This window comes from Plasmodium vivax, chromosome 11 (assembly GCF_000002415.2).
Source record: "Plasmodium vivax chromosome 11, whole genome shotgun sequence".
NCBI classification, from domain to species: Eukaryota; Apicomplexa; class Aconoidasida; order Haemosporida; family Plasmodiidae; genus Plasmodium; species Plasmodium vivax.
The window spans coordinates 1,861,529-1,887,951 of NC_009916.1; the positions used below are offsets into that span (position 1 = coordinate 1,861,529).

The window sequence follows — 26,423 nt, forward strand, 5'->3', positions numbered from 1 at the left end:
TTTTGTTCCGTCGCGACACGCCCGTTTGACCGAAAGGCAGACGCGCATGCCCACCTTCATTCCCATGGGAGGCGCACCAATTTGCCACTCCGTCATTTGCGGCGTTCGGCCAGTTTGCAATGCATGAGTACCCGTCATTTGGTTGAACTTAATTTTTTTTTATTTTAACATGCAGAGAAACGAAGTTGCGTAGGAGTTCATCCCGCGCTTTGTTTATTTCTGCGTCTGTTTTGTTTGCGTATTTTTTTGCGCACTTTTTTGTGCATTTTTTGCGCACTTTTTTGCGCATTTTTTGTGTATTTTTTTTTGTGCGTGCTTTTGTGCGCGCTTTTTTGTGTGTTTTTTTTGTGCGACCCGCTTGAGGCGCTCCCTTTTTCGCCACCCAGTGCTCGCAACCGCGCCATAGACCCGTGGTGCCTGTCTGGGCGCGAATGCATTTTCTGCCAGTCAACAGAAGAACATTCCTAAATTGTTTCGGAGCACTTGTGTCGCTGCGCAGGTTCCAGGGGAGAGTTCCGCCCGGCGAGCCCGACGGGTGCGCGTTTGTTCCTGCGTTTTTTTCGTGCGTTTGTTCCTGCGTTTTTTTCTGCGTTTGTTCTTCCGTTTTTTTCGTGCGTTTGTTCCTGCGTTTTTTTCTGCGTTTGTTCTTCCGTTTTTTTCGTGCGTTTGTTCTTCCATTTTTTTTGTGCGTTTGTTCTTCCATTTTTTTTCGTGAGTTTGTTCTTCCATTTTTTTTGTGACTTTGTGCCTTAGCGCTCCCACCCCTACGGGCGGCCCCTCAATTTTAACCGCCCCGCGCGTGCCCCCATTTGGGTAGATGCACTCTCCGTTGTAAACGTGTTCGCGATTGTGTAGATTCGCTCTCCACTTCCCAACGTGTTGACGCTTACGTATGCTCACTCTACATTTACCGTCGTGCCCATGCCCATTGGGAGGAAACTTGACGAAGCATTTTTGTTTGCCTCCTTTGTGACTCATAAGTGGTCGCAGCTGGAGGGGTTCCCCATTCGTCATGTGAAATTCTGTAAACGTTTTTTTTTCCCGAATTGTTGCAGAATTGTTGATGAATTTTTGCTGTATTTTTTTTCTAAATTTTTTTCATAATTTTTCTGAATTTTTTTTTTTTTGTTTCTTGCAAATTTGTAGCTGCTCAGCTTCAGTCTGTTTTGCGGAGTTCCCTTCGTCTGTCTAGTTCACACAGTTTGGCTAGCTCACCCACTGAGGGACAATCATTCGTCGCGCTCATCGCGCATAAGGCGCACGTCGCACATGCTGAGACCGCTTCCCCCCATCTACACTTTTTTTTCCCGCGTTTCCATTTGTACACCTCCCTAATTGCCCCCTTTTAAACATCTTTTCTGTTGCGCGGGTTATGTGCGTGAGTTGTCTCCTTTAGGTGAGGCCACTTCCACGGTGAAGGTCAGAGCAACCTCTTTTTTGTGAGCAGCAGGGCGCCTCCTCGATCGGTCCCGCTGCAGTTATTGGGGTGAGGGACACCTCGGTTGAATAGACCCAGAGGGGAGCATCTCCTCAGAGCGCAGTGCGAAGACAGCCTAGTTACCCTCCCCAATGTGTTTCCCCTTTTTTTTGTTTTAAATGACAGATGCTAATTTGTTCGCATGAGCGGCAATGTGAAAAGTTATTCCCTTGTAGCGCCCCAAAATCGATTGCAAGGTAACTGAGAAACGTGTTTTCCCTACCGAGTTAGAAGACAGGGAGGTGAGCAGCCAACAGTGGGGGAGTTTTCATGTGGGGTGGACACTAAGGAAGCGTTTCAGCAGAGTCAGGCGCGAATCCAAACAGCGGAACGCTCGTGCGGTGGTAGCATCCTCCCCCCCCATGCGTGCATACATAGATGCGGTGTAACCCGCAAGAAGGTTCCCTCCAAGTGTTTTCAGACCGCGTAGGGGCAAATGCAGAGCGTCGGCCTGGAGTCAGACCCTGTGGAGGCAATCGCGGGGGCTCTAGCGGCCGGGGCCGATGTGGATGGCGGTGTTAGTGGCGTTAGCGGCGTTAGCGGTGGTGGGAGTGACGATGTGAGCGGAGATGCTAGCGGTCATGTTAGTACCGATTCAACTTCGGATGTGCGTGCCGCTGCCCCTGCCGCTGCCACGGCTGGTGAACCGCTCCTCGAGGAGACCACCCAGATGGGAGACCCACCCAGGTGCAAGCAAGTGAAGCTGAAGAGCGAGCCAGTCATCCTGATAGACAAAGTCGAACGCTGTCTAGTGGTCGAGTGGTTCGAAAATGAAATCAGAAGGGAGCAGAGAATTTCCTATAAAAAGTATGGAAACGATAAGGCAAAAGTAAGAGCAAAAGAATTGATAGAAAAATTAAAGGCAGGCATAACGTTCGAGCAGCTATACCCAGACAAAGGACCACCCATCGTTCGAGTGTATAAAGATGTGGGAATATACAGAGTGTCTTTGATAAGAGACAGAACTGAAAGGGAATGGAGAGTCGAATGGACAGACAATGAAACTCCAATGAAGGCCAGATGGTCATGTAAAAAAGTGGGCAATAATGAGGCAAAGCAAAGAGCAGAGACATTCGCGCAAAGTATGATCGAAGGGGTTTTTAATCCCATTTTGCTTCACAAGGCTACGGGCACTAGGTTTTCAAGGTCAGACAGAACCGTTGTAAAGATAAATGTGTATATGAAGAAGAATGTCAAGAGGAAAAATAAGTGCAAGATGCTCAGGGGAGGGGATAAACCTCCCTTGGTTAAAGGAAAGGCAATCAAAAATGGGTTCAGGAGAGGAAAAATGAAACATGTGAGTGACACCGTTGATGGTTCACTTGTGGAAGGATCGGATGCTCTTAATAGGAACGAGACCTACAGTGGAACCCCCTTGAGCAATTTTTTTCTTCAAAATGAAGGTGCCACGTTGGATGGAAGGACAGATGCTAATTATGGGGGGAGAACCGAAGAGGAGGATGCCAAAGTGGCTACCCCTGAGGAGAGTTACCTCCTGAGTGAGTACCATCTCGGGGGAGGAATGCCTATGAAGAAGAGGCATTACAAGCCGAGGGGAAAGGGCGCGAAAGGGGAGAGGATGAAGAAGACGCCAAAGGAGGGTTCAAAATTGAAGGGGAAAATGGCGCACCGGGTAAAGGACTCGACGAGGGGTGCAATGGGAGGCCCTGCGGAGGAAGGTTTGGCGGGTGAATGCGGAGCGGCTCAAACGAATGGCCCAGCCGAACTGGACCTTTTCAGCTGCTGCGCAGAATTGGGTAACGTAGACCCTCCTCCCTTCTCATCCAACAGTAACCACCTGAAGAATGAGCCAGACAGGTGCGACCCCTTGTCCATGCCGTATAGCGACAATGGGGGGGGGATCTTCAATTGTAATAAAAGTGGGGCCCAAGAAGTTGGGGGCATGACGAGCGGCTACCTCTTCCCCTGTGAGCAGTACGAAGGGTACCGCGCGGGGGGGGACTACTCCAGGTATGCGTATGCAGCGAGGAGCGCAGCCCACGCGGTTTACGTGAATTACGGCGTGCAGCATGGGGCTCTGCATTATGGGGGTGAGCGTTATGGAGGTCTGCAGCGTGGTGATCTGCAGCGTGGTGACTTGCACCGTGGCGATGTGCCCGCTTTCCATTACGGGGGGGAGGATCCCTTCGCGAGGAGCCACACCACTCGGAGTGAGTATCTTCCGGGGGGAGGCGCTCTGCCTGCTGGTCACTACGCGAGCGGCGCTGTGTTGAGAGGAGAGCGGTATCCCCCCTACATGGTGAGTTACGGCGGGGGAATGGCCCCCCACATGGGGGAGATGCATAGGGGGGTAGCCTCGGTGGCTATGCATAGAGGGGCCGCCGCGGAGGCTATGCAGAGGGACGGCTTCTTCCACCGTAGGGACGAACCAAACGGGGGGTCATTTCGCGACGTTGTGGGGGACCCCCAGGGGGGTGGCCTTCTCCCCCAGAAGAGCCACATCAAAAGTAGGAAACACGTCAGGCAGCGCATCTGTCATTTGAAGAAAATAAAGCGCGAGGCGGGTGGGAACGACGTGGAGGGGAAGGACCCCCACAAGGGAGGCGAGAGGAGTAAGGGGACCAAGTGCTTGCCCGTAGGGGGGAGCGGCATTATGGGGGTTGGCGGCATTAGCGGGGTCGGCGGAGTGGGCGACCCCCCCCCAGCTTCGCACAAAGCAGAAAGAAAAAAACGAAAGCGAAGCGCGAATCGGAATTTCAAAGGGGAGGACTTCCTACTGGATGAGGAGTTGTCTAAGTATTTTTCCACCTACCAGAAGGTTCAGTTGAGGAAAAATCAAAAGGCCCTGCGGAATCAGCTGAATGGAGTTATGGGTCATGTTGTGGGTGACTCCATGGGAGTGTGCAGAGGAAGGCGGTATAACCACATCACCGGGGACGTGTGTGGGGAGAAGACCACCACCACCGTCGTGCATGGGGGGGGTGCTCATTTGAGAGCGCTTAGTCAGCAAGAGTTGGGGGGAGGACAAGACGGCACCTACGGGCATAGCGAAGTGGTACCCACCGTGAAAAGGAGCTCCAGTGTTGATGCTAACAAAAATGATAACGTGCTGATGAACGCTAGGGTGATCCCCCTTGAAAATGCAGGGGGGGACCTCCTGACGGAAGAAGCTGCAACGAAGCCGAGGAGACGAACGAAGCATTGTAGGTTCAGTCGCGCTAGCCAAAGTGCTCTAAGCAGGGTAGACACGATTAACCAAAAGGAGGATTCACTTTATTATGGTAATGCAAATGGGATGATGGCGTCTTACAGGATGTTCAAGGCAGATGGGGAGAGAGACGCCTCTGCGTGCGGCGCCTTCGGATCGTACGCGGTGGGAAATATGGCTGGTATGCTGGTCAGCGACTCTGGTTTTGCCCCCCAATTGAGTAACCACCATGAGGGGAGCAGCGGTGATGTGATGAATGACCGCACGGAAGGGGATTCATCTGCAGGCGGGCTTCTCCCGAGCGGGCTGCATTACGGCGCGGAGCAGCAAGGGAGTATTGGAGTTGACTGCGGAGGGAACGCCGGAGAACTGGTGGACCCCTCTCGTAGTGACGCGGCCGAAGGGAAGACTCACCTAATGAACCTAAGAAGGGCGAGGAGGAGAAGCACCCCAATGAGTAGTGACCACCCAGTGGGTAGCGACCACCCTGTGAGCAGCGACCACCCTGTGAGCAGCGACCACCCCAGTGAGGTCCTCAAAAAAGACATCTCAAATTGCCCCCCCGTGAGAAACAGCACAATCGAGTTTGTAGATAATCCAAGGGGGTACAGAGTCCCATACGAGTACCAGTCGCAAGTATTTTATGAGCATTTTGAGGTGCCGCTAAATTCGCAAAAGGAATTTGAATTACAGCAGAGGTACTTTGCCTGCTTGTTCTCTTTGCACATTTTAGCTGTTGGGTGGAACACGAACAAGAATGCCCGCGTGGAGGACTACATGCAGGAGCTGTCCGACCCTGCCTTTCGACTTCTCGCCATGGGTGGTGTGGACAGCTGTGGGGATGCCCCAAGGCATGATGGGTCTCCTGCTAGTGAGAAGGGCAGACAGAGTGGACAGCTGGAAGGAAGGCTAACCGTGCTGAATCGCGGCGAATTACAGAACGGGGGATTCCTTACGTCTAACAGATTGGCAAATGAGACGAGCGGTGCAGACTATTGCTACTTCAACCCCGCGGGGGGTACAGCGGGTGGGTCCCTGATTAACGATGCCCTGAACGAGGCGCACCAGTTGGGACCACCGGGTGGTGAGCAGGAGGTGGGAGGCATGAGCAAGTATGAGTGTGAGCATCTCATGAGTGGTCCACATGGTGGGGGTGGTTTAAGCGGTTTTGGCGGTGTTAGCAGTTTGGGCGGCCTTGCCGGACCTGGCTATGCGTGCGCGCAGGGCGTCGGCGGCATGGGTGGGCCGTACAGCGCGTGCATGATGGGAAGCATAAACGGCACAGTAAACGCAGCAGTAAACGTCGCAGTAAACGCAGCAGTAAACGTCGAAGTAAACGCAGCAGTAAACGCCGCAGTTGGAGTGGATTACCAATTGGGGTCTGCGCATGGAAAGGACGCCGCGGCATGCTTGAACGGGGTGGACAGCAACCCGAGCGGAGTAAACGGAGCATGCGCCAACTCAGGAGAAGGAATGAACGACGTAAGAGGGGCCAATGCGGAGGGTCTGATGCTTCCCAATGTGAATTATCCTAACGGATTGAATTCAACGCATCTGCATGGAGAGCATATGGTGAACCCCAGCATGCACAGCAATGGTAATATGCCTTATGACCATGAGGGGGAGAGAAATTTAGAATACACGCAGAATTACATGTATAAGGTGAACCCGCTTAACATGAGCAACGTGGATGAGGCTTCCTATGAACATCCGTTAAGTAGGGATACCGCTTTGCCCTTCCACAAGGAGGTGACCATGGTGAATGGCTCCCCATGGGAAGGGAGAGAGGAAAACGAAGCCGCATTTGATGCAGCGAACACGGAAGTGGCTAACCATTACAATGGCTTTACTAACCAAGCGAATCATATCCCCATGGTGGGTGCCCAAGGAGAAGAGGGCTGCTACCCCAATCTGCAGAGTAGCATGGGAAAGAACAGCGAGTTAGACGCGTTAGCGGCATGCGGGAGGGATGACAATCCTTACGGTGTGGGAAGTGTTGAGTATGATGAAGTACCAATTGGAGGAAGGAGGGACGTGGCCAGTGGAGGGCAGTGCTCACTTGGAGATACTTCATATGTAGAGAGTGCCGACTTGTGTGTGAGAAAGGGAGGAGCGTTTGAAATGGTTGGAGAGGTGCACCACGGGCAAGGAGAGCAATCCCCTGTTAGGCAGCCCCCCGTGAGAGAAGTCCCCGCCAATGAGTACGACCTCGTGACGATTGGTGAAAAAGACGCACCGCCCCAAAGAATGGGCTACATAAATCTGCCATACGACAGGGGAGATGCACTGAACGGCGATAAGCTAAACTCGGAGGTGATGGAAGAACATGCAGAGGGTACTGGAAAAGGAGACTACCTCTACTATAGCGGATACAGCCATGCAGACAATGGCACCGGGATGCCAGAGCGAGACTTGCATAACTGTGGTGAAGAAGCCAACTACAACACCGTTGCTAAATCAAATGACGAGTGTAGCAGTGGTAGCCCACACGGAAATGGAGAGTACTCCGTGCACGACAAGCCGCACTACGAATTTGGACACATGCTTCAGGTGTTTCCAAATTATGAGCAGCTGCAACGGGAAGGAAGCTGCCAGGATAACGTGGTTGATAGGCAGGCGCAGTCTCAGTTTGGCGACGCGCATTACCGGTTCGGCGTGTGCAGCGCGGGGGCTCAGCCGCCCACTGGAGAGGTGGTTCCCGGCCAGCAGCACACGGATGAGCTGAGCGGGAGCGGCAGCCAGAACGGAAGTCCTAGCGGAAGTCACAGCGGCAGCCAAAATGGCAGTCATATGGGCAGTCATAGGGACAGCCGTAATACCACCCCAAACAGCTACGACGACGTGGCGTACAACAGCTACTTTAAGAAGGCCAAGCTGACCTCCACGTCCATCTCCACCCCCTTGACGAACATGAAGGATATGAACAGCTACGAATATTTCGCCAGCAGGAAAATGATAGACAAGCTGAGGTCCACCTCAAATTCGAGCACCATAAACACGGAGTACCTCCCGAGCAACCTTTTAAATTCCATAAGCATGAACAACGTGTGTCTGTCGAATAATGTGAATGAGCAGGGGCAGAAGTAGCGGAGAAGCAGTCGCGAAGCAGTCGCGGAGTAACCGCGGAGTAGCGGCGGGATATGGGAAGGGACGTCGAGGGAGGTGTTAGACGGGTAGGAAAAAGAAGAAAAAAAAAAAATACAATACAATACAATAAAAGTACAATAAAAGGTAACCATTTAATGGCTAGCTTGGAAGGACGAACAGATCGGAGCTCTTCTCCACCGAATAATGCGCGGAACGTTCAGCACAACTGGAGAGGAAGGAAAGTCACGCACATATGGGTTTATTTGAATCCGCCTTACGTTTTGCCACGTGGAAGGAGCCGCTTAGAAGGGGAACTCACCTTTAACTGGTGCAGTGTGTAATGTGGATCCCAATTTTTACCCCCCCTTAGACAACATAAATAGGTGTTATTTTATTCGCTGTGTTAATTTTTTTTTTTTTTTTTTTTTTTTGTTCAAACTGTGTAAAGCTCATAGTTGGTACATACGGAGAGCGTGCGTTTCCATATCGGAGTGCATGCCTACCGCACTTCAACCTTTGCCTTTATTTTTTGACGCGTTTGCAACTTCTACGTTCCTTTCGCGCGGTGCGTTTGAACTTTTGGGAAAAATTATTCGTAGGAAAAGTTGTAGTAGGGTGGAGTGGGAGGCCGCTCAGCAGGTCACTTTCTCTGTAGAGAAGCATACCCCATGGGTGAGAAGCGCATCTGTGTGAGGGGTCACCGTTCGGGGCAGCGAAAAAGGGAAAAGATTCAGCTCGCAATGCGTACTTATGCGTATTTTTCTTTTAAACGGTTCGAGCGGGAGCCGTTACTCACTGTCGACAGTTGATAACGGGGAGGGGGAGAGCGAGCACTGGCCTGCTGCAAACATACACAGGAGGTGCAGCACGCGCGGAATCAGGCGGTGGGGCTACCTGCACCTACGTGTAGGTATGCGCATGTATGCCCACAACGGAGAAAAATAAAGATTGGCTGAGATAAAAAAAAAAATCACCTAAACGTGTACACGCCTACATGCGTAATGACTAATCGGCTTTGTGATTCCCCCGTTATTTAAATTTTGGTGGGCCTCATTTATCCCACTATATTTTTTTCCTTTCCTTTTCCCATTTCGTGATGCACTTACGCGGTAGTGCTGAGAGGAAACAAATTGGCTACCTTCAGTGACGCTGTTTAAACAATGCTGAAAAAAAAAAAAAAAATAATGTAAGAAAAAGGAAAAACGTTCGAGGCGGGATTGGAGTGTGTACTGTGTACATATGCGAATATATTTATGCTACTTCATCTCGCGTGACTAAACTGCGGCCCATGTAGTTGCTGCTCTACAGGTGGGATGCGACTGTGGGAGGTGTTACCCTTTCTTACGCGAGTAAATAGGCCAAGTCGATACGAATGTCCTTCCGCGCGCCCATTCATGTGAGCACGTAAAAGGCGCAAAGCTGACTCGCCTATACATTATGTCAGTTTTGTAACCAGCACACAGTTCGGTTGTGCTACACGGAGGGGTGTGCGAGGAGAAAGAGAGGGAAGACGAGCGAAGAGCGAGAAACTTGCGTTGTGGAGGTCGAAGCTTGAGTTGTTTGTAGGGATGCTTCGTTTAACCACCACTGAGGGGAGATCCCAGCTACGCGCAGCTGCAAAGTAGGAGAACACCCCAGGAAGGTGTAAAAGCGAAACGCACACAACTGTACACACAAAGTGGAAAAAAAAAAAAAATATTGACTAGCCAAAAAGGGGGAAAAAACACCTGAACGGTTCAGAAAAAGTGCGAAAAAAAAAAAAAAAAAAAAAAAAAATTACACATCACAAAGTACAAGTGTTAAATTACAAGTGACACGTTACACGTGACACGTGACAAGTCACCAACCCGGGAGGCGCAACAAGCGGCCTAGCAACCGAGGGAGGTGGGCCAAAATACCCGAAACTCTCTGGAGGTGACCGGGAAGGAAAACCACTTCGCAGCGCGAGAGGAGAAATGATGAGCAGCTTTGCGATTAAAAGGGCGTACACGTGTGAACATGAGTGTAAAAAAATACATAAATATATCAGTGTAGGAATTGACCGTAAATCCAGGCTTCCCGTCAGCACGTGTGCAAGGAAATTTGGAAATAGCGAGCTGGTCAGCATCAGTCGGAAATTGTTCCTACATAGTAACACGCAAGGGAGGAGATCGTCTAGGAGAAAACTCGCCAGGGTGGTATGTTATAATTTTAAAAGAGGAGGTGCCCCTGACGTGTGCAGCGCGCAGGATAGTGAGGCGTGCGCGTGGCGCAGAGTAATAAAGGGGAGTGTATTGGACAAGGGAGAAGAGCCGAAGCAGGTGGGGAACGCCCCAATTGTGCACACACACGTGAGGTCAGGGAGAATTGGAGAAGAGGGAACCCGCAGCGCAACATCCCCAAATGTACCAAACCGTAAAAACATTTTAAGTGTGTCGAGTAACTGGAGCAGCACAGGCATTTGTACATCTGGTAAAATGAAAAAAATAAAATTTAGGAGCTTCACGCAAATTGTTGCCGTTTCGAAAAAAAAAGACAAGTGCGTGAAATTCTCCCGATTAAGTCTGAGCGAATTGCTTCAGTACATACTTGTGTATTTGTCAGAGGAGGGCGACGTGAAAACGTGGAACGGCATATTTTTGCAGGTAGACAAATTGGTGTCCAAAAAAGGGGGGGGCGAAGAGTACAAAGCGGAATTGAACGCCTTTTTCGATAAGCTGACCAACATGGAGTACTACGGTGTGCTGGACCATCTGAAGGATGTGGAGGAGGGCGTGAAAAACGGCATTTTGAATGGCGCCTTTTTCGAGTGCCTCGTGTTGTCCCTCAGGGGGAGGGACATAACGTATTTGCACGAGCGGGGGGGGGAGCGGCGGCGAGGGGGAGAAGCAGAGTTGGCAGAGCTGGCGGACTCGCCGCAGATGAGAAGCGGCAGCCCGGCGGAGACCACACATGGCGACCCCGCGCAGGCCGCGAAAAAGCGCGAAGGTAAGGTAAAATCGTACGTGAAAAACTTGAAGCATCTTTTAAACATCTCAGGCAGCAGGAGGGGGTCGACATCGCTTGAGGAGCAGCAGTGGCAGTCGGGGGGTGAAGAGAAAAGGCTGGACCATTTCTCCGAAAAAGGGGAGGCATCACGTGCGAAAAACTCAGCCATTTTCAGAGACACGCAGAACGACGTAACAATGATCAGGAAGTGGTTTACCCTGTTGAGTCACTTCCCCAGCAAATCTGAGCACGTCCCCATGTTAAGAGATTATTTGAATAGAATGTTTAGGAAGCACATCGAAGAGCTGATTCGAAAGGAGTACTTTTCCAAAACGGTGCACCAGATGACGAACCAGATAAACAGTAAAAGCATACACGCCCTTATAATGACCTACGAAAGGAAGCTGGGCCAGATGGAGGCATATGATTTTAGCTACAGCTTGATTATTCTCCTTCGGTTTATGCTGTTCAGCCATAGTCTGTTTAACAGGATTGTCGAGCATGCCATTGGGAATCCCTTGGCCAAACTGAAGAGTGAGAGGCACTTGGTCCGTTTCATGAAGAGCGTGGATGGCTACCCGCTCGTCCATCCCTCCGGTGCAGGGGTTAGGAGTGCAGAAATTAGCGGTGTAGGGGGTAGCGGCGGAGAAATTAGCGGCCAAGAACTCAGCGACTCAAATTTTAACGGCACGGAAATTTTTCAGTGCAACATGAACGACCTGTACAATTCCACCTTTTCCATTTTCATCAAAAAGTTGAGCAAAAAACTGAAGTGCTACTCGCTAGATAATTTGCTCTTCCTTTCCGAGTGCCTGGGCAAGGTGATCTTTATGCCGAGCACGCAGAACCAGGTGCTGCATGTCTTCATTAACAAGCTGCGCTACTACATCGATAATGCTTTGCACTTTTCCACGGTGGATAACCAGACGCTCATTCGCCTCTTTAAGATAAGCTCCTTCTTTTCCTTCGTCCCTGAGGTGGACATTTTTGTGAGCAGCGCGGTAAAGGGGAGTGGGAGGGTACGCAGGTTTGTAGGCGGTGGGGTAGCTGTCCCGTCGAAGGGTCCCCCCGTGGGAGGGGCGGAAAACGTACCAGAAGGAGGGGCAGTCCCCCCATCGGGAGAAGCGGAAAGTGTACCAGTGAAGGACAGCCCGCCGCCCACAGGGAACAAAAAAATACTCAAGGGGAGAAATGACGATACATTGGATGAAAAGAGCAAAAAAAAAAGCATATGTTTCAACCTGAGTGAGAAGGGAGTGATCAATTATTATTATGACAAAGCGGAGGAGACGCACACAGTTGCCCATCCCAGGAATGTTCTAAGGAGCTACGACTTGCTCCAGGTGAGGGACAATGTCTACGATGTGAATAAGTACCTCCTCAATTACAGCTTCAATCAGGACTCGGGGAAGAAGCATAAGAGGAGCAAGTTTTCGCTGAAAAATATGGTGACGCTCCTGTGCGAGCAGATTGATAGGAGTTTGGACGACGTGGTGAGGGAGCTGCGCGGGGGGGTCCCCGCTGGTAGGGAAGCGGTTAGCCAAGCGGTTAGCAAAGCGGCTAACGAGGTGGGCAGCAAAGCGGTTAACGAGATGGTCAGCCAAACGGACTACCCCCCCTGGAGCAGAGACCAACTGGTGGACGAAATAAAACGCATCAACGAGAAGAACGCCGAGCGCGGCGGCAAGTGCCCCGGGGGGGACCACCCCCACAGGGAGAGCGAGCTCTACAAAAGGTACCTCATCTTTTACGATTTCAGCGTGCTGAGCGATGTGGTGAAGTTCACCCACTTTTCCATCAACACGAATAAGCACACGTACGAGTTAGTCAAGACGATCAAGCGGAGACTGGAGGAAATGCTTCTCTTTTATGGCTTGAGTGGAGTGCCCCCCAAGCGGGGAGCCGACCTCACTACGAGTGGGTTATGCGGCCACAAGATGAAACACATTGCCACGTTTCAGCTGTACCACTTTTACTGTGCCTGTAAGAACTTCAGCCCGTCTTTCTTGTTCGAATTTTTTGACACCCTGTTGAAGCTGACGCCTAAAATTAATGTGATTGACTTGGACAAGGCTAGCGATCTGTTTAGTAAGAAAAGAATGAACCGAATGGAGCACCTGGAGATCTTCCATAAGGTGAGGGACCGCCACGTGACCATCCCCTTCGTTGTCTCCCTGTTGCAATCGTTGAGGGTGATCATTTCGTCTAATTTGTTCCTCACGAATGATGTTCTTAGGGAGCATGTCAGCACCATGGTGCAGTACTCGTACTACGTGTTGTTCTTTTATTACTACAGTAAGGAGAGGAGTGGGCGTCTTCTCAAGGGTGGCGGGAAAGAACGCGTCGATGATGGGCAGTCCCCCATTTGTGAGGGCGGCCAAGTGGAGGGCGGCCAACTGGGGAGCGGCCAACTGGGGAGCGGCTACGTGGAGAGCACCCAGCGTGACGGCGGAAGCGACCGCTCGGCCATCTCCAGCGTAATGAAGTCAACCGAAAGGCGCAGAAAGTTGTGCCTCTTCGATAACGTGCATTTGGAGGACCTGTGCAACACCTACTTGTGCCTGTCCACATCGCTGTACTTCCTAAACAGGGCGGAGGAGAAATCCAACCAAGTGAAGCATCTCATTTTTCTGGAGGAGAGGTTCCTAAAGTTAGTCACCAAGGTGAAGTACATGAAGTACCTATCGGATAGTTTTATTTTTTTTTTATTCAAAGCACCGTGCACGCTGAAATTGGAAGAAGCGTTCGATGGGGTCATTCCATCGTTGAAGATGCCCAACCGGAGGGGCAGAAAGACGAGCGAACTTCTCTCCTCCATAACGCATTCGCAGAGGGAGAAGATTTTGAGTGTCCCTGCAGCGACTGCCTTTTTCCTGTGCAAAGTTAAGCTGACCATGTCGGGCGGCGGCGGCAAGGGGGAGGTGAATGCCCTTCGGGTGGAGAACACGCGCAGGCTGTTTGAGGCGCTCATCGACGGTTACAAGTTGCTGGCGAGCTGCGTCGAGCAGGTGTTCATTACTGGGGGGGGGGAAGCGGTCAACAGGGGGGGCAACTCAACCGATGGGGAGGAGTACCCCTCTGACAATTCGCACATTTCCAACCAGGGCACATCCTTCCGAGGGGGGGCGCACTTCTCCGTGGAGGACACCCCGGGAGGAAGCAGCCTGTATGGAAGCAGCCCGGATGGAAGCAGCCTGCATGGAAGCAGCCCGTATGGAAGGACCTATTCTCATTTACCCTACCTCCTGTCAAGCAAACTGGACGTGAAGCAAAATGGCCATTTGGAGGCCCTCATGGGAGACATGTTCTTCGGCGTGCACGAGGTGAAGTCTTTGCATGAGCTCCAAAGCACGCTGCTGAAAACGGTTAAGCATTTGGAGGTGGCCCAAATAAACTTAAAGGTAAATTATAAAATAACGCAGATTCAGCAGATACATAATGACGTCTTGGGTTACCTGGCAGAGCTGTCCAACGTGGTTAGGGACTGCCTGTACATCGTCTTCCTCTCGCAGCCCTACGTTCATAAGTCCCCCAAGAAATACGCCACCAAGAATTTGCTCAACTACTTCATTAACAAGTGCAAGTTTGTGAGCGACTACAACCTCTTCGACGACTGCAGCGGGGGGTCCTTCGGCGAGTTGAGGCGCAGCAAGTACATGGCGAACGAGCTCTGCCGCTAGGGGGTCTACCCCCGTAGTTTGTGTCCCGTTTTTCTGTTCACCCGTTTGTTTACCCTCCTATTTGCGTCTCCAGCTTTTTTGTCAACCACTACCAACCGCGTCCGTCTGTCCGTGCGCGGTGTGCGTGTGTATTTCTTCGTCTACCCGTGTTTGTGCTGCGCCTGGCACCTTTAAAGAACAGAAATATGCGTTAAAAGGTATATTCCAGGTGCACACCGAGCGGCAGGCAAAACAAGACGTATCTGACGTTTCTCCGGCGCCGCCCCCGTGGGGGGAAGCGGTTAGACATATTGCGAACGCCACCTCAGAGGGGAGAGGCGCATATCTCGCATCTGTGCACTCGATTGGGGTAAAAAACTGTTCGAGTAGAGAAACAGCATGGAAAAGGATTTTTTTTTCTCTCCTTCCACGCGTTTTCTTTATGGCAAGATGCCCCCCTTGGAAGGATGCACCTTTCGAAATGCTTCTCGAAATGGAGAGCGGTGTATATTCTGCGTAGTAGCCCCTTTTTAGTGATGCACCATAGGGGAGGGCAAACTGGAGGGAGCGAACGATGCGGGGAAAGTAATTGCCTTTCACGTCATCGCTGCAGAAGGGGTAAGTTGACTTTTTTTTTTCGTCAATTGTTGGCTCTCAATATGGCCACATAAATCTCAAAGACGTATGCGCGATTATCGGAAGGTAGACACAATTAAGCGAATCGAATGAGCGCTTTAATTGTCCGGGTGTGGGGAGGCACCATTTAGAAGTTTGCCTACGTACACACATGTGTGCGGGAAGTGGCTAAGTTTTTTTTTTTTTTTTTTTTTTTCGCGTTAGTGTAGATAGGAGCATACACTGTGAGGGCTATATCACTGATGGGGGAAGTATCAGCAGGGCCTTGCGGTATCACTTCTCCTATGCGCGGTCTAAGCCTTTTTGCGAAGCTTGCGTGAACAGGGGCGAAGGAAACGCCTGCGAGGGCATGTTTACCTCTACGCATACGTAGGTCTACGTGTAGGTACGCGCCTCCTCATGTGTATGTGCCTCCGCACACGTTTGCATAAACGCCCCTATGTGTAGCCCAAAATGACAACGGAGGAAGAGAGCCAGGCGGGCGCTGCGCAGGGGGGGAGTCAGCAGCTAGAAAAAGATGAGCCAACCATCGAGGGCACAGGCAAAGCTGAAGCGAAGAATGAAGACGTGCAGAAAAGGTTCGAAGCCCTAAACAACACCATCGAAAATATGAACATCCACTTTAACACGATTCTGAAGGACAATGAGGAGAAATACATTTTGGCATTCAACACGTATATGTATGACGTACAGAAAGAAATCCGCGTTTTAAAAAAAATTGTCAAGGAGGAAAAAATAAGGGAGTTGAAGGAGGAACGGGTGAAGAAGCTGCAAAAGGAGCTGAAGTGGTACATAAATGAGTGCCTACGGTTGGACAACGTTTCCCAGTTCTTGAAAAAGGAGGCGGAGAAGTGGAAGAGGAACAGCGAGCTGATGAAGAATCATATGCTCTTTCTGGAGAAGAAGCTCGCCAAGATGTATGACAAGGTGATTCTGAAGGAGGAGACGGGGGTGGGAGCGGGGGTAGGAGCCGAAACGGGAACACAAGCCAAAGAAGGGCCCTTTTACAGAAAGGAGGGCAGCGCACAGAAGAGAAATGCCGCACCAAGGAAAGCGCAGAAAAGAGAACAATACGGTGGGGGAGCGCAATGTGGCGGACAGAGCGAGGGCGGCAACGCCGAGTGCACACCGAAGAATAAAGCGAAGATGGAGGAGAACAACGCCAAAGAGTTGCAGCACAAGGTAGCCAATTTAGAAAAGAAACTGAAGAAGCAAATAAACATAAATTGCAGTTTACAAGAAAAACTTACAAAGCATTACATCGAAAAGTCGCAGTACGAAAAATTGTTTATGGAATGTGCGCAACAGGTTAAAAAGGACCTAGCGAAATTAGCCATGAGCAATGACAAGGAGAAGTACGTAGAAGAAAATTTCACGTCATTAATGAATGAGGCGGAACTGAGTTACTTTACCAAGGAGGAAAAGAAGAAGTTACTCGTGTCCTTTTTCTCCTCCAACGATTTGATCCAGTTTGTGAAGAAAAACGTTTTCTGTAAGGAGAGGGCGTCCTTCGATTTGCAGTCCAAAAATAGCTACCCCAGTACAGCCGTCAAGTACCAGAAACGGTCTGACATTTCGCCCTTCATTTTGTGAGCCAAGCGTATGTGTGTGTGTGTTTGGGGGGCGGGGGACCCACACGAGGCACCCAAGCAGACACACAGGGGTGGCCTTCCGCCTGGGTAGGTACTCCCCTTTGGCAAAAAGCCGGCATACGTATGCAAGTGTGTGCATAAGTATATATATATATATATATGTATGTATGTTCTTCCTAGCAGTGTGCGCCATTTGCGAACTAGCTTTTTTTTTTTTTTTTTTTTGGCACTTTTTACATTCCACGTTCAGGCGATTTTTAGTTTTTTTTTTTTTCTGGCACTTTTTACACACAATGTTCATACGATTTTTAATTCTTTTTTTTTTCTCAATTTTATTTTGACTTTTTAACAAAAAATGGTTAAAAAGAAAACGCATTTGAAGGAAAGGCCTGAGAGTGGAAAATTGGATAAGGGACAAAATAGAACTATTCACCTTTTGGAGGGCAAGTTTTTAGGCTAAATATCTACAGATAGGGGGGGATAGGTAACTCCCTTTTTTTTCTCATTTTCCAGCATTTAGAAAAGCGCAAATAAAAAAAATAAAATAAAGCAAAATAAACGGGAGCTGCGTGAATGGTGTACTTGGAAGAAGGGGGCACACAAGGGAAGAAACAAATGTACAATCATGTGAAGAATAATGACAACCATCTGGCGAGGTGCACATCCCCTTTTGTCTTTTCCTGCACACTGGTTTAAACTCCCCAATGGTCACTTCTCTGAAATGCGAGAAGAGGAAGTAAAAAAAAAGAAACACGACCGTAGGGGAGAAAAATTCAGATGGTCGCACACAAGAAAAGGGGGAGTTACCCACAAGCATACACAAAGCGTGCTTATTTCCCGCGTTACCAGCGAGAGCGCCCCAATTTTAAACGCTAAAAAAAAATGTTTTTGATGAATACCATTAAGGGAATCTTTCATCACGAGGAGGAAGCAAACAATGACGCAGCAGGGGAAAAGGAAAAGAAAAACAAAAGGGTTCATATTAGTGAGCTGAAGGACGAAGTGTGGTTATACAAAAGTGAGGATAAGAAGGAGCGCCTAAGTGAAGACTACGCCAGTGAATACGAAGATGAAGGTGGGAGCTTCTATGATGAAGAGGGTGGGAGGAAGCCAAAGGACCATTTTCTGGAGGTGCCGCTATTCGATGAAGACGAAAGTGGACGGAGCATCCAAAAAAATTTGGTTAAATTGCGTAAAAAGTTCCTTATTGTGTTTTCCTTTTGGCATTACTTTTGAGAGAGTGTCAAGTGTGCACCGGGATGTACGTCCACCCCTTCCATGCGACAGCGGCGTTCTTTTCCTGTATCACTTCCCTCGCGCTGTTTAACACATCTGTGCAGAGGTCCCTCCCGAGCAGGAAAATAAAAGCAATAAAAAGAAGCGAAGAGTCCGAAGTCAGCGAAGAAAGTCTAAGCACCACCGATGAGGAAGAAGACATGGAGGAGCCTTTCCTCGACCTGTACGAGGAATTAAAGGTTAAGATGAGAGCCTTCTCAGTTGTGGACACGTCTAAGCGGCGTGTGCATCGTTGCTTGTGGAGGGTTGTCTCTTAATCGGTTCGGACCGCTCTTCGTGGTATGGCCGCCATAAGAGGTGGTGTCTGCCTCACTTATCTGCTCCCCCTCCCGTCGCTTCTTTGACAGAGAGAACAAAGCGTAAAGGAGTTCTACAACCCGATGCTGCGGCCCAGACTGTGGCGCTTCGAATTTTTTATAAAATACATCCATAACCTGGAAAATCAGTTGCAGAGAAATTTTTACTTAGTGTCCTTCGGGAACATCAAGTAGGGCTCAAAATTGGGGAGAGCACAATTCCCCTTTCGCCGCGCTATGGGTAATGGCGGGGTGACAATGTGTGTGACCGCTCTAACCTTACTGCTTACTTTTCGCAGGAAGCTGAAGCTCTACGGAGACCTGAAGAAGGAGGTGCTGTACACGCCCGGGTATTCCGTAGAACCGGGGGAGGTCAAGTACTTGAAGGTTCCACGTAAGGGGGAGTGCGCTTCGGCAGAGTGTGCTGGAGTGTGTGTTTATATGCACGCACGTACTAGTGCATATTCACTGGTATGTGCGCGAACGAGCCTCCACGCGCGAACATGTTGAAAAGGATCTCCCTCCTTCCCCCCCCGCAGTGCCCATCTGGGCGGAAAAGGAGTTGAGCATATCCTACGAGGACTTGCAGAACTTCGAAGTGGCCATCGAAATGTGGTGCATAAAGGGGTTCATATTCAATGAGCTGTACGCCTCGTCCAAGAAGACGCTGAAGGAGGTCATTGAAAACGACCCCGACACGAACATCATCCTCAGGCGGAGGATCGAGAAGAGGAACATCACTTTTGAGGCCCAGCGCTTGGGGGTAATTCCCGCCTGGCGTTAGCCACCGCTGCGATTGGCATTTACCACCGCTACACATCACATTTGCCATCTGTACATTTCCCCCTCTTCTGTGATGCACTCCCCGATGCGATTTTCCCTGTGCCTCCCCTTGAGGTGCACTGAGGGGGGGCCCCTCCAATCGCAAGTCCGTACTGACAACCGTACTGACAACCTACTGACGAGCGCACCGCCACCCGCTCCACCCCGCAGGTGTACATGCAGCTGTCCGAAATCTTCGAGTTCCACATGGCCCTGGACAGCTGGTGGTTCATAGCGAATTCGGAAATGCCCAGTTACCTGAAAACCCTCCCCAAAATTTTGCGGTTCAAATTTCCCCTAAGCGAGGACGACTGGGTCATTCACAGCTCGCACAAGTCTCAGAACAACTTTTGGCTCTACCCGGGATACTTCTGTTTCATTGGGACGTACCATCAGCTGGCCAACGCCTTTTTCATCCTCACGGTAAAAGAAGCACATGTGTATAGGCCCAGTATGCTTGTTTCTGTGAGCGAGGGGAAACATCTTCGCGCTGGCTGAGTTTTGCTTCTGCGAGTTGTTCCCCTCGTAACGCCCCATTTTAACGCCCCCTTTTAACCTCTTCAAGGTGCTGTCCCACAACACCAGCTACAGATACAAGCCGCCCATCCTGCTGGGGTCCTGCATCATATCTTTAAAGTCTGTGACGGAGCACCCCTTTTTCAAGTAAGGCCGCGAATTGCTCTTCTGCAAGGGGATGCGATCGCGCTAGAGGAGGCCCGTTCAAAGGGGGTTCCCCTGCGTGTGAGCACTTTTGACTTCACTATGTGGTCTACTGATTGTTTTTTTTTTTTTTTTTTTTTTTTTCGCTACCTGGGTGGGGGTTATCTCTCCCATTTGGCATTCTTCACTGTGGTGATTATTTCCGTCACCATATTGCTCTTTACTACTTCGTTTTTCTGATCTTCCTCTTCTCTTTGCCCCCCGCATGATCAGAGGAACTGTGAAGAAGCTGACCCTAGACAAGACCAAATTCAGGCAGGGGGAAATTGTGGGGAACATCAAGTGCTTTGTCAACAGCTACGGCATAGAGGAAGGGGACATCCCTGTGCAGCGGCCCGTCCAGCCGCTGAGCGACGCCACGCTGGTGAACCAGCTGGTTTTGAACGACCACTACTTGGTGATCAGGTGGGTGGCACGGGGCGTGTGCGTCGGTGTGTGCATGTGTATATGTATATGTATGTCTGTGTGTCGGTGTGTCTATGTGTGACTGTATGCCAGTGCGTCTATGTATGCCTCTGTGCGCCCGTGTGGTTGCACTTCCAGGTGCCCACGTGTCCGCGCCCGCCCCCCCGCAGAGTCATCAAGTGCGAAAACCTAGCCATCAGCAGCATCGACTTGAACAACGTGAACATAAACGTGTGGGTGAAGTGGGACGGCATAGTCAACAAAACGGACACCGTTTCGAAGAGCACCTCCCCTTTCTTCTACCAAAATTTGTATTTCCCCATTCGGCTAGTAGATAAAAAGGAGCTGACCCATGAGAGTCTCATAAAGAATGTGTTGCCAGTGGACTTGATTTCCAAAGGGGAGATATGCTTCGAGGTGCACAATAACAATGAAGTAAATTCCACCATTTTGGGGATCTTCGAGCTCCCCTTCGCGGACATTTTTAACTACGGCACGCCGGATTACCGCTCCCTGGCCCAGGTGCGTTGCTCCCCTGCTCAGCTGTTTAGCAGCCCATGTGTGTTTTTCCGCGGCACGGGCTTCTGCAGCGTGCACTCAGCGAGCGTGCCCCCCGGCTGCCACTTCGCAGTTACGCTGCTCAGTTTTGCTCACGTTTGATGCGCGCCACCGCCCCCTCAGGAAGCCTCCCAAAGCAGCTCCCCCTACAACGACTACAAGGACAACTACGACGCTGCGAATGAGGGGGCGGACCTTGCGAGCGACAATTACGACGACTACTACGTGAGGAAGTACAAAACCGTCGTGTATAAGAACACCTTAGGTAGGAGAGGGAGGGAGAGAAGCGTGGCCTCGTGAGAGGCTACCATTTGGGGGATAGTTCCAACTAGAGACGTGGCTTTGTTGAAGCCTATCCGTTGAGCATTCCTGTGGGCATCCCTTTCAACACCCGCTTCGCACCCACATATGTGCCTTCCTCCTTGATGGCGCCCCGCCCACCGCAGAACTGATGTACTCCACGCTCCACCTGAAAGCGTTGAACATGGAGAGCATACAGACGAAGAAGGAGTCGACCATTTCGGTAGAAGCCTTCGTCATCCCCCCACTGCCCAGTGGCTTGGTCTTTGTGGAAAAGGAAAAGATTCAGAACGCTTCGATGATTTACAAGTCCATGTCGAAGAGGTGGGCAGAGGAGCGTTGCCTCTCTGTGGGAGTGGCCCCATTTGTTTAGCGGCGTCCTTTGCAAAGGTGCACCCATTGCATATGTACGTATGCGCATGTGGGTGCTAATTTTATACGACCATTTTTAACCTGGCCTGCTCCTGTTCAGGTGGGAACGGGACTTCGCCAAGTTCAAGGACACCTACACGCAGTGGTTCCCCCGGGCGGATAAAAGTAGGAGGTACGAAGTGGCAGATAGAACCGGGAGGAGCGCGTTTTCGGCTTGGCCCGGGTCCACGCGGATGGGAAGCCACACGGGTGTGTCTCCGCTTGTGTGAATTTCCACCCGGGTGCGTCTCCGCTTGTGTGCTCTCCTTTCATTTCTTCCCCCTCCTTTCCAGCTTCCCCTGTGTGAGCAGAAACGAGTTCGACGGCAACCACTACCCCCTGTGCAGCTTCGTCACTTCGATTAACTTGCCCGCCCAAGTGTCAACTCCGGGTAGGTGCGGCGCCTCTAGGGGGGCACACCATTGGAGGCACTACAGGGGGGAAACTCCCGACGTGCCATCGACATCTGCATCTCTCCACCTCGTCACCTCCACATCGACATCTGCATCTCTCCACCTCGTCACCTCCACATCGACATCTGCTCCTCCCTGGCAGGCCCCCTCTTCCACTGGCTGAACAACATTGAGTACATCGAGAACGAAGACGAGTCGTCGATCTTTACCCCCCCGTATTTTTTCCTGTCTTATAAGAAGGGGACGATACAGGACCACGTGCTGTTGCTGTGCTGCTGCCTGAAGGGCCTGGAGTACGACGCGTATGTGTGCAAAGGTAGGGGGTGTGCCCTCGCGTGCGGTGGGCATGCGCACATGTGGGGGGTGTGCACCGGTGTATCCTCCACATATGTACGCTCACTTTGGTATAGCTATCTCCCCCGCTGCCTCTCCCCCCCCTGAAGGCACAATAAACAACGGGAAGAAGAACCACTACTGGGTCATGACGAGGCACGAGGACGGGTGGGTGTGCTTCTGGGAAGTGACGAACAAGTGCATCATCCACCTGAAGAGGAGGTGGAACAACAGCAATTTCTCGAGGAACGCAGAGGTGAGAGCTCAGGAGGAAATGATCAGCAAGGTGGTGGAAGGCAACGACAGGGAAAGGTACTACACAGGGGATTACTTAATGAGCTTTGTAAGATACGGGTTGGAGGAATTAAAAAAGAGGGAGAAGCAAATCAAGGAGGAATACGACTTGAAGGAGCAAAACAAGCTATACACGATGGAGCTTTATCGAGAGAACCACATGAAGGATGAGCAGGTAGATGTAAATGAAGTTCTTTATAACGATGAGGAACTCTTTAACAACATGTTCGAGGTGAAATTTGAAAAGCATGAAACGTACAGTTCTAGTAAGGCGTTGAAATATTTGCTGGAAAATTTCTCCAAGCATATTCCCATTGCTCCGAAGATGTTTCTTCTAGATTATGAGAGTACTTTAGCTTATGTGCCCTACTCGTCCGTCGAGGTCGTTTTCAATGACGAGCAGTTGTATGGGAACCTGCAGAACCACCACCCCGCGTGCATTCTCTACGACTTGGAGAACAACTTCCACTGGCGCCCCCTGCTGAACCACTCCCCCGTGCCCATCAAGAGTGAAATCACCATATCGACCCCGTTGAGCGATAGGCTTTCGTAAGGCAGAGCGGTGTTAGCGGTGTGGGCGAACAGTTTGTGGAGTCTTCCCCCGGGGGATAAGCCCTCCCGGATTGCCCCTTACCACACCTCCCGGTTTTTCCCTCACGACACCTCCCGGTTTTCCACCGCTACTCTCCCCCCTTGCAGCGTGAAGTACACGAAGGACCTCGAGGAGGAGATCCAAGAGATGATACTCTTCATGAGGACCAAGGAGGGGCTGGACACCTCCTTTGAGCATTCCAAGGAGATTAGGCACTTCCTAGAAATGTACATCGACCTGTGTGAGTACAAGCTCAACTTGGATAACAATTACAATACCAAGCCTGAAAATTATGACCGTGCAGGGGGGGGTGAAGCAGCGGCAGTTGGGGGGAAAGCAGCGGAAGTTGGTCAAGCAGCGACATTTGGGGGAGAGGACAAAGCCCACTTGCATTTGAGGAAAACGTGGTCTCAGTACAAAAACGATTATTACCCCAACATCGAAGCGCAGTACGTTAACAAGGAGAACCTTAACTTTTACGAAACCTACCACCCAAGTGGACACAACGAAATGATAAGCCACGAGCAGAAGAAGCACCTCGCCAACATCCCAGAGGATTACATATACGGGATGAATGATGAGGTGTACACGCAGGGGAAGGAGCAGTACATAAAGAACTACGTTTTTTGTAGGGACAGCGCGGATATACTAAACAATTATGACAGCAGTGTGAAGAGGAAGAATGTGAAGCGGTTCAGCAATGCGCCTGTGCACTACCAGGAGAGGGTCCACGCGGGGGGGGAGGCAGCGATGGGGGGTGTGGAGATGGAGAGTGTTACGCGAAGTGACAGTCGAAGTGATACCAATGATCCACCGGGGAAGGAGCCCCAACTGGGGGGAGAGAAAAACCAAGAGGAGGATATCCCGAGCATCTCGGGGGATGGTAGCATCCAGGAAGGAGACCCAACAAGTGAAGCCAACGCGGAGTCGAAACGGCGGCCCCGCTGCACTGACCGAGCAGATGTGCCAAACAAGTATATAAAGAAATATAACAAAAGGTATGATGGCCTGCTTAAGCTTGAAAAAAGTTTGAAGAAGAAGGAGAAACAGATGAAGGAGGAAATGATGGACGTTAAGTTGGGGGGGGAATTCCTCCAACGTGGTCGGCTAGGTAGGCAGTCCTTCTTCAGCTATGTAGACACACAAGCATTTTTGAAGCACACCTTGGGGAGGAAAACACGTACAAAAAAAGGGGTTAATAAGTCAGTGCATGAGAAGAGGTGTGTCAAATGTGATCATCTGTTTAATGGCTACCTGATTATCCCCTCGAAGGGGGACCACTCGGGAGACGGCACTGAAGGTAGGTGCAATGGTGAAGGGACACAGCGGGGGAGGAGAAGTGGTGACGGAGTAGGTCCATCGTACCGCGTGAACGAGTCAAGCACCACGCGTAGAAGCACCCTCCTGAGGAAGTCGCACCCCAGTGGGAAGAAGTTACGTGAATTAGTCGCCAAGTGTAAAAAACGATATTGCATGAAGAAGATGGGAAGGGACATGCTTAAGTTAAAAGTGGCTTTCTTAAGGCGTAGGATTAGGGGGAACGGGAAAGGAAGAAGCGGTGCGCGCTTTGAGAGGAACCCATTCGTTAGTGAGAAGAAGGCGGAAGACAGAAAAGATGGCGCCGCTTCATCCCCTGATAGAGAAGTGACGGGCGCGTTGCAAAGGGGGAGGCTGTTCCTTTGCCAGAGCCACCATCAGATGTACGCGGATCAGAAATTCCTCGACGTGGGCGGCGGCCCGACGGGGGCTTACCAGGTAGGGGTTCCCCATACTGTCGCGCCGTTTGAGCGGTTTCAGCGCGGCTTTAGAGCAGTTTCAGCGCGGCTTTAGAGCAGTTTCAGCGCGGTGTGCGCAGACACTTGGGGTATACCCCATCACGGCAATCACTCCCATAACACTAATGCCCTTTTTTTTCCCATCCGGCCAACCAACCTTTTAAGCAGGGCACCCCACAGGAGATGATGGAACAAAGCTCCCCAGACAACCCGGTGGCGCAAAACCGTTTCGCAGATTACAACGCAAGTGATATGTTACGTGGGAACAACTTCCAGGGAACCTTCTATGAACATGTGCAGGGGAAAAATACAAACGAAGGACTGGGGGGTAATGTGAATATGCAAACTGGTGGGGAGCATCTGACGGGATTAACGAAGTCAAAGGAAAAAGCCCCCACACCCATCCCGCCAAAAACGTGGAGCAGATTAAACCCCACGTCCAAGTATGCTGCTCATCAGATTTCACAGTGGAACTGGTATTACTCATTGGTAACAAATTGGACAGCGCCCCTTGGGGGCAACTTTAGATACGAGAGGCGGTAGTGCGAGGGGGAGGAGGAACGCGCGCGTTTTGCCTCCAAGGGGGACTCGCTTATCATTTGTGTCTACATGGGTACACATCGTGCGCCACCAGTTTGCGCCTCGTTCGAACTCACGCCCGCGCGGCCCGCCCCCTTTTCGCACCTCAGGAGGAGCAGTACTTCAACTGGCAATACTACAAGTTCCCCGTGCCGCCGAACCACACCTTCGTTGGCTTCCCGATTCATTTTTCGACCATCGGTAAGGTGCGCTGTTCAGCGGTTGACCGACCCATTTACCAACTGCACTGCTGGCTAATTGACCGACCCATTTACCAACTGCACTGCTGGCTAATTGACCGACCCGTTCACCAACCGCGGTGCTGACCGATTGACCGCCCTCCCCGCAGATTTCTACGAAGTCAAGTCATTCCTGCTGCACTCCAAGCGTTTCGAGAACATAATGAAGCTGTCCATAGACAACATCTCCTTCCTCATATACTGCAAAGTGTTCCCCCTAATTGGCGGGATCATGTCGAACTGGATGTTCCTTGGCTGTTTGGTACCCTGGATGGTAAAGAAGAAAAAAAAAGGGGCAATTTGCCTGAACGGTTCATAATTTGTTGTTTTTTTTTTTTTTTTTTTTTTTTTGGAAGAACAAAAAATGGCTGTTTAATACGCACGCAAAGGTGTGCCTGTGCGTAGATGTTTGTATATGCGTTGAGACGAAAAAAAATTCCCCCCTTTGCTCGTAGACTGCACAAGAGCGGGAAACCAAAATGAAGAAGCCCCCGAAGAAGGACATCAACCAGAGGTAGAAGTGGGGACGAAGGGAAGAAAAAGGGAAAAAAAAAAAAAAGTATAAAGGGAGGTGGAGCCTCCACATGGCACATATTGACGATTCATAAAAGGGTTGGATGAACACACAGGGACGAGCGGTTTCATCCCCCAAAAGGGGAGACACCTTTTAATCGTCACCTCGTTTAGCATTTACAAACTGTTACGAAGAGGTTGTTCCCCAATTCATGGGTTAAATTGGCAGTTTCCCCCATAATGATACACTCAAACGTGGGGAAAAGGGGGGAGCAGAAATCTCTCCCTTT

At 50.7% G+C, this 26,423-nt stretch overlaps 4 protein-coding genes across 4 annotated transcripts, besides 38 other annotated features; all 4 read left to right on the forward strand.

Annotated features, from left to right (window-relative positions):
* Positions 1-40: 40 nt before the first annotated feature.
* Positions 41-61: a microsatellite.
* Positions 58-82: a microsatellite.
* A 1,831-nt stretch (positions 83-1,913) lies between these two features.
* Positions 1,914-7,733, forward strand: PVX_113370 (hypothetical protein, conserved; the record flags this gene model as incomplete). Its single annotated transcript, XM_001616016.1, has 1 exon — positions 1,914-7,733. One exon carries the CDS (start codon positions 1,914-1,916, stop codon positions 7,731-7,733), a length of 5,820 nt encoding a protein of 1,939 aa, XP_001616066.1.
* Positions 2,524-2,546: a microsatellite.
* Positions 2,671-2,725: a microsatellite.
* Positions 2,730-2,823: a microsatellite.
* Positions 3,310-3,335: a microsatellite.
* Positions 4,596-4,622: a microsatellite.
* Positions 5,009-5,049: a microsatellite.
* Positions 5,373-5,398: a microsatellite.
* Positions 5,822-5,842: a microsatellite.
* Positions 6,456-6,478: a microsatellite.
* Positions 7,467-7,486: a microsatellite.
* Positions 7,589-7,621: a microsatellite.
* A 415-nt stretch (positions 7,734-8,148) lies between the features above and the next one.
* Positions 8,149-8,171: a microsatellite.
* A 1,075-nt stretch (positions 8,172-9,246) lies between these two features.
* Positions 9,247-9,292: a microsatellite.
* Positions 9,293-9,483: 191 nt separating this feature from the next.
* Positions 9,484-9,561: a microsatellite.
* Positions 9,562-9,880: 319 nt separating this feature from the next.
* Positions 9,881-9,910: a microsatellite.
* A 279-nt stretch (positions 9,911-10,189) lies between these two features.
* PVX_113365 (hypothetical protein, conserved) lies at positions 10,190-14,380 on the forward strand (the record flags this gene model as incomplete). Its single annotated transcript, XM_001616015.1, has 1 exon — positions 10,190-14,380. The coding sequence occupies one exon, from the start codon at positions 10,190-10,192 to the stop codon at positions 14,378-14,380; it is 4,191 nt and encodes a 1,396-aa protein (XP_001616065.1).
* Positions 10,650-10,687: a microsatellite.
* Positions 10,758-10,804: a microsatellite.
* Positions 11,318-11,356: a microsatellite.
* Positions 11,799-11,830: a microsatellite.
* Positions 12,210-12,240: a microsatellite.
* Positions 12,698-12,731: a microsatellite.
* Positions 13,542-13,584: a microsatellite.
* A 96-nt stretch (positions 14,381-14,476) lies between the features above and the next one.
* Positions 14,477-14,633: a microsatellite.
* Positions 14,634-14,718: 85 nt separating this feature from the next.
* Positions 14,719-14,739: a microsatellite.
* A 709-nt stretch (positions 14,740-15,448) lies between these two features.
* PVX_113360 (hypothetical protein, conserved) lies at positions 15,449-16,588 on the forward strand (the record flags this gene model as incomplete). Its single annotated transcript, XM_001616014.1, has 1 exon — positions 15,449-16,588. The coding sequence occupies one exon, from the start codon at positions 15,449-15,451 to the stop codon at positions 16,586-16,588; it is 1,140 nt and encodes a 379-aa protein (XP_001616064.1).
* Positions 15,692-15,711: a microsatellite.
* A 126-nt stretch (positions 16,589-16,714) lies between the features above and the next one.
* Positions 16,715-16,749: a microsatellite.
* Positions 16,750-17,295: 546 nt separating this feature from the next.
* Positions 17,296-17,317: a microsatellite.
* A 152-nt stretch (positions 17,318-17,469) lies between these two features.
* PVX_113355 (hypothetical protein, conserved) lies at positions 17,470-26,154 on the forward strand (the record flags this gene model as incomplete). Its single annotated transcript, XM_001616013.1, has 20 exons — positions 17,470-17,769; positions 17,928-18,062; positions 18,231-18,370; positions 18,479-18,573; positions 18,719-18,942; positions 19,173-19,424; positions 19,567-19,664; positions 19,935-20,126; positions 20,297-20,648; positions 20,808-20,949; positions 21,131-21,308; positions 21,457-21,528; positions 21,689-21,786; positions 21,951-22,124; positions 22,252-22,984; positions 23,135-24,782; positions 24,968-25,291; positions 25,492-25,582; positions 25,731-25,894; positions 26,076-26,154. The coding sequence occupies 20 exons, from the start codon at positions 17,470-17,472 to the stop codon at positions 26,136-26,138; spliced, it is 5,475 nt and encodes a 1,824-aa protein (XP_001616063.1). The 3' UTR covers positions 26,139-26,154.
* Positions 18,806-18,826: a microsatellite.
* Positions 20,133-20,153: a microsatellite.
* Positions 20,534-20,558: a microsatellite.
* Positions 21,782-21,852: a microsatellite.
* Positions 22,113-22,178: a microsatellite.
* Positions 22,282-22,313: a microsatellite.
* Positions 22,471-22,611: a microsatellite.
* Positions 24,533-24,564: a microsatellite.
* Positions 25,726-25,752: a microsatellite.
* Positions 26,155-26,423: the final 269 nt, after the last annotated feature.